General features: G+C 47.3%; 1 protein-coding gene across 2 annotated transcripts; it reads left to right on the top strand.

Moving 5' to 3' along the window:
- The first annotated feature begins 3,806 nt into the window (after positions 1–3,806).
- On the top strand, positions 3,807–7,730 carry Mrpl11 (mitochondrial ribosomal protein L11). 2 transcript variants are annotated; one of them, XM_042675989.1, is made up of 5 exons: positions 3,807–4,023; positions 4,164–4,223; positions 5,034–5,127; positions 5,210–5,369; positions 7,459–7,730. In XM_042675989.1, the coding sequence occupies exons 1-5, from the start codon at positions 3,901–3,903 to the stop codon at positions 7,559–7,561; spliced, it is 540 nt and encodes a 179-aa protein (XP_042531923.1). In that variant the 5' UTR covers positions 3,807–3,900; the 3' UTR covers positions 7,562–7,730. The 2 variants fall into 2 exon arrangements, with proteins under 2 accessions (XP_042531923.1, XP_042531922.1); XM_042675988.1 differs by having other exon boundaries at positions 3,809–4,023; positions 4,164–4,259.
- The last annotated feature ends 4,560 nt before the right edge of the window (positions 7,731–12,290 follow it).

Raw genomic sequence — 12,290 nt, 5'->3', positions numbered from 1 at the left:
TGAACTAAGAGCCTTGGTGCTGTCCTTCAGCTTTTGTTTTGCTCAAGACTGGTACTCTACCACTTGAGCCACAACCCTACTTCTGGCTTTTTGATACTTAATCCCAACTGGCTTTGAATAGCAATCCTCAAACCTCAGTCTCCTGAGTAGTTAGAATTAGGCATGAGCCACCAGTGCCTGGCATATGCTACCTGTTTTTGTAGAGAATTGGTGTGTTGGGAGCCAGAGACAGGAGTTCCTTGAGCAACAGTTCAGAACCGTGTCATCTCTGCCTGATGACCTGAGGCAGCAACAGTTGAACAGTCAAACAGTTGGAAGGCATAGTTCATATCTTAGCCTTGGAGCTAAATTAATGAGCTCAGATACCTTTACTCAAGGTCATATGTTTTTCCTGTTAATTACCAAACTTTTGCTGAGAGCTACCTATCACGTACAACACCTCTCTCTTTTTCTTTTCTTTTCCTTTCTTTCTTTCTCTTTCTTTCTTTCTTTCTTTTCTCTCTCTCTCTCTCTCTCTCTCTCTCTCTCTCTCTCTCTCTCTCTCTCTTTCTTTTTTGTCGGCCCTGGGGCTTGAGCTCTGGGCCTGGGCGCTATCCCTCAGCTCTTCAACTCAAGGCAAGCGCTCTACCACTTGAGCTACTGCACTACTTCTGGTTTTCTGGTAGTTTATTGTAGATAAGCGTCTCATAGACTTTCCTGCCTGGGCTGGCTTTGAATGGAGATCCTCAGATCTCAGCCTCCTGAAAAGCTAGCATTACAGGTGTGAGCTACTGGTGCCCAGCTCCTCCTTGCCTTTTGTTTGTGCAAGTGCCTGTATAAATAAACACACTGAACTATGACATGGGCTGCTTCGGTCTCCAAGACCTACCCCTAGCTCCTGACAGTCCATCTGCTCCCAGCTTTCTGTAAGTTGTGTGTGTGTTTCTCACTCTCCTACTGTCTTTTTTTTTGTCGGTTGTGGGGCCCTGGGCCTGGGTGCTGTCCCCCAGCTCTTCAGCTGTAGACCAGCGCTCTACCACCTGAGCCTCAGCCCCACTTCCGGCTTTTTGTGCTTATGTGGTGCTACGGAATCGCACCGAGGGCATGCAAGGCAAGCGCTCTACCACTGAGCCACCTTCCCAGCCCTCTCCTACTGTCTTCTTCCCTGGTCTGCAGTAGGCATTAGGAAGAAGTTCATCTCAGTATCTAGCTATATTAGCAAATTACCTTGTAACAAATTACCCGAAAGCTTAGCCACTTAAATAAGAAACATTTAGTATCTCATTCTGGTTTTGAGGGTCAGAAACAGGAGATTCTTAGCGGGATGGTTTTACATTGGGGTCCCTCATTAGGTGGCAGTCAGTTCTTTTCCAAGGTGATGTGCCCATGTAACCTAGCAAATGAGTACTAGTAATAATCACATCCAGATGGTATGACTTAATAATTTTCCAAAGGATCTATCTCCAGACATCATGGTCACATTAAGTTGCCACCCTCTTAGTACCACTAATATATGTTTTTGGGATAAAACTCTTCCATATGTTAAGGGATAATTATATTCAAAATCATACTCAAAGCTGGCCACCAGTGGCTCACATTTGTAATCCTGGATACTCAGGAGGCTGAGATCTGAGGATCTCAGTTCAAAGCTAACCCAAGCAGAAAATTCCATGAGACTATTGTCTCCCATTAACCAGCAATAAAACTATAAATGGAGCTGTAGCTCAAGAGGTAGAATGCTAACCTTGAATGGAAAAAGCCAAGGGAAAGGTTAAGGTCCTGAATTTAAGCCCCAGCACTAGCACACATGTACATGTGCACACACACATACAAATACAGGACTGGGAATGTGGCTTAGTGGTAAAATGCTTGCCTCGCATGCATGAAGCCTTGGGTTTGATTCCTTAGCACCACAATAAACAGAAAAAGCTGGAAGTGGCACTGTGGTTCAAGTGGTAGAGTGCTAGCCCTGAGCAAAAGAAGCTCAAGGACAGTACCCAGGCCCTGAGTTCAAGCCCCAGGACTGGCAAAAAAAAACATACACTAACATAGCAGCAGTTAAGTTCATGAATACTAGCCATATGGTCTAGGTTCAAATTCTGATATACTACTTTCTAGCATTTTATCTTAACATAATTTGAGCACAATTATAGAACATCTGAGGCTGGGTACATTTTTGTGGTGGTGCTGCTGGGGATAGAACGCAAGAGATTTTCGAATGCTAGAGCTACTCTGCCACTGAGCAACATCCCCAGCCTCCAGACTGGGCAGTTTATAAAGAGCAGAAATTTATTTCTTGTAGTTCTGGAGGCTAGGAAGGCTAAGATTAGGGTACCGTCTGCTAAGGGCCTTCTTGCTGTGTCATAACATGGCAGAGGCAGAAGACAAGACAGAGAAGACGAAAAGCTGAACACATCCATTCCATTCCCTCAATAATGGCTTTAATCCATTGATGAGGGCAGCACTCTCTTGGCCTAACCAATTCTTAAAGGCCCCATCCTTTAATGCTGCTACAATGGCAATTTAATTTCAACTTGAGTTTAGGAGGAGCAAGCCACGTTCAGATCATAGCCACAGCCCAGAGAAACACAGGGTAAGTGACATTGCACCCACTATCTGGGTTTCTTCATCTGTAAAGTGGACATCTCTGTGCCTATCCCTCATAGAGTAGGGGGAAAGTAACTGTTCATAAAAACAGTTCTCTCAGAAGGATTGGGATTGGGGGGGAAGGGGGAGGCTGGGAAGGGATGTGAAGGGTAAACCAAAGGAGGAGGCTGCAATGCTTGGTAAGAAATGTATGCATTATCCTGCCCATGTAATTGTAACCCCTCTGTACAGTATGTTCACAAATAAAATAAAATAAAATTAAAAAAAAAAAAAAACAGTTCTCTCTGGGCACCAGCGGCTCATGTCTGTAATCCTAGCTACTTGGGAGGTTGAGATACGAGGATCAAGGTTCAAAGCCAGCCCAGGAAGCAATGTCTGAGACAATCTCCAATTAAACACCAAAAAGCTGGAAGTGAAGCTGTGGCTCAAGCAGAAGTGAGGGGAGAAGGAGGGGGAGGAGGGGGAGAGGAGGGAGGAGGAAGGGGAGGAAGAGGAAGAGGAGGAGGAGGAGGAGGAGGAGGAGGAGGAGGAGGAGGAGGAGGAGGAGGAGGAGGCAGTGCTGTTGCTTAGGGACAGTGCCCAGGCCCTGAGTTCAAGCCCTAGGAGTGGAACAAATATACATACATACAGACAGACAGACAGACACAAATACACATATACATACATAAAATAGAATAGTAAAGTCAGTCTTCATAACTTTCCTGAGAGGTTGGGGGGTACATATTATAATTCCCATTACACTGGGTACAAAAAAGAAAAGAAGCTACATAATTGAATTAACAGCCAGCAACCTAGCAGTTTGCTTCCAAGATCTACACTTGTTACCATTCAGCAACAGGACTCAATTTTTTAAAAATGAATGAATTAATTAAAAAATCTCCCAGTCCCTAACTAGCTCCAAGTTCATTTCAAACCTTAGATTTTCACTGCGTCCAGTAGATGACATCCTAGTGCCTTGGCAAACAACAGAGCCTGCAGGAGGGGCCGAAACTACCATACCCACAATACTTTGCGAGGACCAAGGTCCCACTGCCATTGGGCTGTCTGAGACGGTGCCTGTACACATTCCTGGAAATTGCGTGCACCGAAGCCATTCAGAGTCTTTCACTATCTGCAGAAGACCAATTGTGAAGAATTAAAAAAAAATCCCTAGGCCTCGTTGGCTCACTAATTGGGGAGCGGTAAGGACCGAAACAAGGCTGCTATTTGTTGACCTTACGGGAGGACCGTTGACCTCTGGCCCAAGATGGCGGCGCCCAGAGCCCGGCTCTGGTAGTTCGCTCTGAGGTGACCAGAGACCGACAGCCGCGTGTCATGTCGAAGCTCAGCCGGGTCACGCGGGCCGTCAAGAAGACGGAGGCTGGTGGAGTGATCCGGGCCATCGTGCGAGCTGGCCAGGCCATGCCCGGGCCCCCGCTGGGGCCCGTCTTGGGTCAGGTGCGGCGGTGGCGGGAACGCGGCGCGCGGGCGCGGGCGCGGGGTGGGGGGGGGGAGCGCTTCGCTGGGGGACCTCGGTTCGAGGCCCGGAGCGCGGGAGCTGTCGCCCGCCGCTGCTAACCTCCATGCTTCTCCCACAGCGAGGTGTTTCTATCAGCCAGTTTTGCAAGGAGTTCAACGAGAAGACGAAGGACATCAAAGTAGGCATTCCTCTGCCCACGAAGATTTTTGTGAAGGTGCAATCTGGACTCTGATCCTCGGTTTCTTAAAACACGCCATTCTAGCAGGGCGCCCGCGGCTCATACCTGACATCCTAGCTACTCAGAAAGTAGAGATTTGAGAATCACAGTTGGAAGCCAGCCCGGGCATTAAAGTCTGTAAGAATCTTTTCTCCAATTAACCAGTAAAAAGCTGGAAGTGGAGGTGTGGCTCAAGTGGTAAAACACCAGCCTTGTATAAAAGGAGCTAAGAGGCAGCACATTGGGGCTGGGAACGTGGCTTAGTGATAGAGTGCTTGCCTAGCATGGACAAAGCCCTGGGTTCGATTCCTCAGTACCATATGCACAGAAAAATCCAGACGTGGCTGTGGCTCTAGTGGTAGAGTGCTAACCTTGAGCAAAAGAAGCTCAGGGACAGTGCCCAGGCCCTGAGTTCAAGCCCCAGGACTGGCAAGAGAGGTGGGGGGGGGGGGGGAGGGAGGGAGCACCCTAGGTGCAAGTCTCTTCTTATTACTGGGCTTGTTTCCCCAGAGACATAGTCTAAACCATATTTTTTTCTGAAGCTATCTGGTTGTGCTATAGCTCCTTTCTTCCCTTTGTCCCTCCATTTTACTGAGTTAGACCTGGAATAGAGGTGACGGGGATGTTTGCTGCAGGTTTGTTTTTCCATGTGGGTTTTTTTTGTGGCCTGTGAGGGACACCATGGGAAAGTGAATTGAGAGGAAGGGAAAATGACATTAGAAGTTTGCAAAGCGAAGTGATTCTTACATATCTTTTTATTTTTTGGTTAAGCCTGACAGGACATTTGAAATCAAGATTGCACAACCCACTGTTTCCTATTTCTTGAAGGCAGCTGCTGGGATTGAGAAAGGGGCCCGGGAAACGGGTAAGGGCCAGATGGACTCCTGAGATTCTGGAAATTGTGGAGGGAAGCAGTGACACTTGAAGAATGACTTGTTCCTTCTTAGGGAAAGAGGTGGCCGGCCTGGTGACGCTGAAGCACATATATGAAATTGCTCGTGTCAAAGCACAGGATGAAGCCTTTGCCCTGCAGGATGTCCCTCTGTCTTCTGTTGTCCGATCCATCATTGGCTCTGCCCGTTCCCTGGGCATCCGAGTGGTGAAGGAGTGAGTGTCATGGGAGGAGCAGTTTGAAGAGAAGGCCCAGAAGGCTTTACTTGGGGCAGCTTATAGAGTTAGCTGTTGAGTCGGAGAATGTTGGAGTCTTGAGGATGGAGTCTGGGTACAGGCCTCATTTGTGCATTGGGAGTACAATTCTTAGGCATCTCTTATGTATCAGACATTGTTTTAGAATTGGATACAGCTAGACATGAACTCATGCTTATCTTAATCTGCTGGAACTCATCGTCTTTGAAGTAGCAACAGATCCGTAAATACAGCCAGATAGTCTTGTTGATTTAAAAAGCAATAGGTGCCACAGAAGCAAAGAGGAGGAATCCTGGTTTTGCATGGTGTGCCATTAAGAGATCCCTGGGGAGGTGACATCTAAGCAGAGCCTTGGGAAAGGAGGGCAAAGACTGGGAGCAAATGTTCCAAGAAATAGAAGTATCTCAGGAAGGATGGGAGGCACTGACAAGAAGCAGAAGCCACTGTTCTTAGAGACTCTAGTCCCAGAGGCAGAATGGGACATGGTGCGAGGGGGAGACCAATCAGAGTTAATCCCAAGGCCAGAAGTACCACTCTCCCCAAAGGGTTTTGGATTAATGCAGAATTGTTCCCTTAAAGTAAGGTGTCAATGGGAGAGTATGGTCCAGACCATAGCAGGGATAAGGGCAACCTCTGCTGGCCCCTTGCTGTTTGTGCCACAGCTCACGCCAAGGCTGACAGTTGATGGTTTCCCAAATTGAGTGGAGTTGAACCTACAGCAGACCTGAACTTGCCATTTCTCAAATCTTTATTTTTACAGGGAGCAGAGATAAGGGGGATGGATTTCTGCCTTGGGACACATCTTTTCCCTGTGACTTCACTGTACAAAGTGTTTGTGATAGGCTGGGTGCTGGTGGCTCATGCTGTAATCCTAACTACTCAGGAGGCTCAGATCTGAGGATCATGGTTCAAAGCCAGCTCCAGCAGAAAAGTCCATGAGACACTTTTTTTTTTTTTGGGGGGGGGGGGGGACCCAGTCATGGGGCCTGAACTCTGGGCCTGGGCGCTGTCCCTCAGCTCTTCAGCACACGGCTAGCGCTCTACCACTTGAGCCACAGCGCCACTTCCGGCTTTTTTTCTTTTTGCTTATGTGGTGCTGAGGAATTGAACCCAGGGCTTCAGGCATGCAAAGCAAGCGCTCTACCACTGAGCCACCTTCCCAGCCCTCCATGAGACTTTTTTTTTTTTTTTGTCGGTTGTGGGACTTGAACTCTGGGCCTGGGCGCTGTCCCTCAGCTCTTCAGCTCAAGGCGAGCGCTCTACCACTTGAGCTACAGCGCCACTTCCCATTTTCTGGTGGTTTATTGGAGATAGGAGTCTCACAGTCTCTCCTGCCCGGGCTGGCTTTGAACCTCGATCCTCAGATCTCAGCCTCCTGAGTAGCTAGGATTACAGGCGTGAGCCACCAGCGCCCAGCTGATTCTTTTTTTTTTTTTTTTGGTCGGTCGTGGGGCTTGAACTCTGGGCCTGGGTGCTGTCCCTCAGCTCTTCAGCTCAAGGCGAGCGCTCTATACCACTTGAGCTACAGCGCCACTTCTGGTTTTCTGGTGGTTTATTGGAGATAGGAGTCTCACGGTCTCTCCTGCCCGGGCTGGCTTTGAACCACGATCCTCAGATCTCAGCCTCCTGAGTAGCTAGGATTACAGGTGTGAGCCACCAGCGCCCAGCTTTCCATGAGACTCTTATCTCCAATAAACCATCAGAAAACCAGAAGTGGCGCTGTGGCTCAAGTGGTAGAGTGCTTGCCTTGAGCTGAAGAGCTGAGGGACAGTGCCCAGGTCCAGAGTTCAAGCCCCACAACCAAAAAAAAAAAAAAAAAAAGGTTGTGATAGTTTGTCTGGGCAAGGCCTCACAGAATGAATTAGGCTTTAGAAAGGGGATTAAAAGTAGAGTACAGTAAGGATTGTGGGTGGCATTCGTGGCAGAGCAAAGGTATGGAGTCTGGAAAGACCAGGGACAGGGAAGAGGCCAGGGGAATTGGTATCTGGGGCCCTTAGTGAGAGTCTATCAGCCACTGGCCACTCACTAGTCTGTCTCTTTTCACCTGCAGCCTCAGTGCAGAAGAGCTGGCAAGTTTCCAGAAGGAGCGAGCTGCAGTCCTGGAGGCCCAGAAAGAGGCAGATTTGGCAGCCCAGGCAGAAGCTGCCAAGTGACCCCCTGCCCTCCATACTCCGGGATTTTGAAGGGGGCCAGTTGAGAAAGCTGTGCCCCCGGGAAGGAAGACCATACTAACCTATGATTGACATTTTCCTGACTTCATATAGTTTTATACATATGACTATATCAAGGGATCAAGCCTAAATAAAGATCCTTTATTACCCACTCTCAATTTCTGTCTTGAGAACTGTGGGAAGGGGACCAGCACTGGTTGTGATCAACCTAGACAGATGTTAGGTGCCCTAGAAGGTAGGTAGGGATCTTCCTCCTCCTCAGATATGTAAACTGAGGCTCAGACAGCTGTGTATGGCTGTACAATAATGCACTTGAGACTATACTTTATAATAAAAGATGTTTACTTGGCTCATGATTCTGGTGGCTGAAAAGCTCAGACAGCATGGTGCTCGTGTCTGGTGTCTGGCTTGGGCCCCCTTGGCTGTATCACAACCAGAGAAGTAGAAAGGGATGTGATTACATGTGGAAGGAGCTGAGCTGTGGAGGGCCTCACTTTACTCCCGCCCAGCATAAATACATTCATGAGGCCGAAGCCCCTATTACCTGACACCCTTCTCCCTCAGTACTGCTACACCAGGAACCCTTGAGGAACCAGCCATAAATAACATGGGTTCTGAGATTGTGTCAGATGCAGTGGAGGCCCGCCTTGTGGGTGAGCATCCTGTGGTAGAATGCTTGCCTAGCATGCATGAAGCCCTGGGTTCAATTCCTCAGTACCACATACACAGAAAAAGCTGGAAGTGGCGCTGTGGCTCAAGTGGTAGAGGGTTAGCATTGAGCAAAAGAAGCTCAGGGACAGTGCCTAGGCCCTGAGTTGAAGCCCCAGGACTGGAAAAAATATAATTAATAAATAAGCTAGGTGTTAGTGGCTTACCTCCGTAATCCTAATTACTCAGGAGGCTGAGGTCTGAGATCACAGTTTGAAGCCAGCTTGAGTGAGAAAGTCAAAGGCTTTTATCTCCAATTAACCACCAAAAACCCAGAAGTGGAGCTGTGGCTTAAATGGTAGAGTAGTAGCCTTGAATGAAAAAGTCAAGGGAAAGTATGCAGGCCATGAGTTTAAACCCCAATACCAGTTTGAAGAAAATAAGAAGCTCGTGCCAGTGGCTCACACCTGTAATCCTAGCTACTCGGGAGGCTAAGATCTGGTGATCGTGGTTCAAAACCAGCCCAGACAGGAAAGCCCCTGAGACTCTTATCTCCAATAAACCACCAGAAAACCGGTAGTGGTGCTGTGGTTCAAGTGGTAGAGTACTCACCTTGTGCTGAAGAGCTGAGGGACAGCGCCAGGCCCAGAGTTCAAGCCCCACGACCAACAATAACAAAAAAAAGCAGCTCATACTCCATGTACTATTGTATTCTGCTTGTAAGTTGGCAATTATTTAGGACATTTTTCCATTATTTTTCTAAACCAATTTTATTGGTGGGACGAAGTTGTTCTCAGTTTTGCTCTGTTAAGCCACACCCTCAATCCCTTTTGTAGTTTTCATTATATTTTTCTTGCTGGTCCTGGGGCTTAATCTCAGGGCCTGGAGCTTTCCCTGAGCTTTTTTGCTCAAGACTAACATGCTTGCCATAGTCTCACTTTCAACTTTTTGGTGTTTAAGTAGAGTGTCAGGAACTTTCCCCTGGATCTGGCTTTGAACTTTGACCCTCAGATCTCAGCCTCCTGAGTAGCTAGGATTATAAGGGTGAGCCACCGGTGTCCAGCAACTTTGGTTACTTTTAGAATAAGGTCTGACATTTTGTGGGGGCGGGCCTAGACCATGATGCTATGTAGACTTCTCATGTACCTCGGATGATAGGTGTACCCTGCAGTACCCTGCTTTTTTTTTTTTTTTTTTTGTCATAAGGCTTGAACTCTGGGCCTAGCTGCTGTCCCTCAGCTCTTCAGCTCAAGGCCAGCACTCTACCACCCTAGCCACAGTGCCACTTCCAGTTTTCTGAGTGGTTTATTGTAGATAAGAGTCTCACGGAGTTTCTTGCCCGGGCTGGCTTTGAACCATGATCCTCAGATCTCAGCCTCCTAAGTAGTTAGGATTATAGGTGTGAACCACCAACATCCAGCTGGTTAATTTTTTTTTTTTTTTTTTAGATTTTTTGCTGGTTCAGCCTCCTGAATATCGAGGATTATAGACCTGAGCCACCAGTGTCTGGCTAGCATGCTTCTTTAATACCTGGTTTTACCTTCTATTATATCTTTCAACAACCAATGTACAAATTATATGAGTCTAGGAATTTTTCCCCCCAGTACTGGGGTTTGAACTCATAGCCTAACACTTTCTTGACTTGCTTGCTTGGCTGGTGCTCTGCCACTTGAACCATACTTCCAGATCCACTTTTTGCTGACTATTTTGGAGATGAGAGTTCTCATGAACTTTTCTACCCAGGCTGGCTTTAAACCATGATTCTCTGGATCTCAGCCTGTCGAGTAGTTAGGAGTACAGGTGTGAACTACCAGTGCCTGGAGAGCCCAGGGATCTTGTTCCATTTTTTTCCCAGCACCAAGGACAGTTCCTAGCACCTGCAGGTGAAATTTATCACATGATAAAAGAGCTTGTTCTCAGCCTTTGAACTTGAGCCCCTTTCTAAGCATTGATTCCAGGGAAGCAGTTACCTTCAGAGTCATCGATGGCTTCTACAGTCACTCTGGGAGTACTTTCCTCTGCCTGGGCCTCACTTTACCCATTTGTGCTAAGATATTGATGCTGTGAGCCGCAGGCACATAAATCACGGATGATGAACAGAAACATGCACTTCTTCCAGCAGGTGGCACTATTTCCCTTTAAATTTTCTGCCCTCTCAGCTCTGGACTGTTGGTCAGAATCATCAATGGCAGGCATCACCCACCAAGACTTCCAAATGACGCAGAGAGGAGGGGAATGTCCCCCTGTTTTCCCCCACAGAATCTGGATTTCTTTAGATTTTTTTTGTGCTAATCCTGGGGCTTGAACTCAGGCCCTGGGTACTGTCCCTGAGCTCCTTTTGCTCAAGGTTAGCACTCTGGCACTTGAGCCACAGCACCACTTCCAGCTTTTTCTGTGTATGTGGTACAGGGGAATTGAATCCAGGGCTTCATGCATGTGAGGCAAGCACTCTACCACTGAGCCACCTTCCCAGCTGATTTCTTAGATTTTTATGTTCACTTTTAAAAGAAAAAAGAAGAAATAGATTTGGAGTTGTGATGGTAGGACAGAGTTCCCACATCCTGATGCCATTTTATGAACATCTGACACTTACATGTACTTTCTCATATGAGTGAGCCATGCTGATGCAGTATTAACCAAAGTCCTAACTTTATTCAGACTTCCTCGCTGCAAGTTAATTGCATCTTTTCACTGCTTCCCCTTTGTGCTTCCTTACTTCTCTTAGCTGTGGTAACTCCTCCTGACTCTCCTTGTTTCTGATAGCCAGATCTGTTTTCACCTGGGACTGTGTCTTATGTTCCCTTAAGTTTCAAAACTAAACATTAGTTGGGTGTGGTGGCTCATGCCTGTCATCCTAGCTACTCAGGAGGCTGGGAACTGAGGATTGCAGTGCAAAGCCAGCCAGAAGAAATCTCCATGACATTCTTATTTCCAGTTAACCACCAAATAACCACGCCAGAAGTGGAGTGGTGGCTCAAGTGGTAGAGCAGCAGCCTTCAGTGAAACAGTCAAGTGAGATCATAAGGCTCTGAGTTCAGTCCCTAATCATAGTTTTTTTAAAGTTGTAGTCCTTTGCTCTCTGGTGAATTTTAGAACACATTCCTATGATAGAGACTGGTGGATTTTTACTTCAAGGACAGATCAGAAATGGTCTTCTTTGAGAAATTCTTTTCCATGTTTGCGATGTGTCAGGACCTTTTACATAAGGAAGCACACATAGGAGAATCACAGCCCAGGCCTGACTGGGGCGTAAAGTCATAAAGGGAGAACTTATGTTGAAAATAATGTGAAAAAAGGCAGCAGGCATAGTGGTAGAGCACCTATCTAGTAAGTGTGAGGACATGAGTTTAACCCCAGCACTATCCCAGTAGTTCTCTGTGTGTGTATGTGTGTACACGCGCATATGCATGTATGCATGCTGGTCCTGGGGCTGAACTCAGGGCCTGGGTTTTATCCCTTAGCTTTTTTGCTCAAGATTGGCATGCTACCACTTGAACCACAGCTTCACTTCTAACTTTCTGCTGGTTAGATATAAGACTCTTATGGGCTTTCCTGCCTAGGCTGGCTTAGAACCACAATCCTTAGATCTCAGCCTCCTGAGTAGTTAGGATTACAGCAGCTACTGCTGCCTGACTCCCAGGCTGGCTTTGAACTGGTCCTCAGTTCTCAGGTGGTATCCTAACAACCTTCTGCATAGCTAACTAAGATCACAAGCATATACTCTCAGTTCTGGCTTAATCATTGATATGGTGTCTTGCTAACTTGCTGGCTTTGAACCATCATTACCTTCTAAGTAGTTGGGATAACAGGCATGAACCACTTGATTTGGCCTGCAAACTGTCTTCTCCTGATTCCTGATCTAGAGTTCTGGACAGCTCGGCTTCACAAGCCTGGAGATGCCAAAGGAGGAGAATTCCTTTCCCACGCTTTAGGAAAGAGGCCCTTGCTCCCACCCATACCTACTCACCTTGGAGAATCTGAGATTGGATCATTTCAGATGGTGGCTCAGTGGCTTTAGGAGTTAGCATATGGAAGCATCCTTCGCATGTGATCCTGTTGTGTG

Source organism: Dipodomys spectabilis, unplaced genomic scaffold (assembly GCF_019054845.1).
Source record: "Dipodomys spectabilis isolate Male_0828 unplaced genomic scaffold, ASM1905484v1 ptg000030l, whole genome shotgun sequence".
NCBI classification, from domain to species: domain Eukaryota; kingdom Metazoa; phylum Chordata; class Mammalia; order Rodentia; family Heteromyidae; genus Dipodomys; species Dipodomys spectabilis.
The sequence above is the reverse complement of the archived record's forward strand: the minus strand, read 5'-3'. Positions and strand labels throughout refer to the sequence as shown.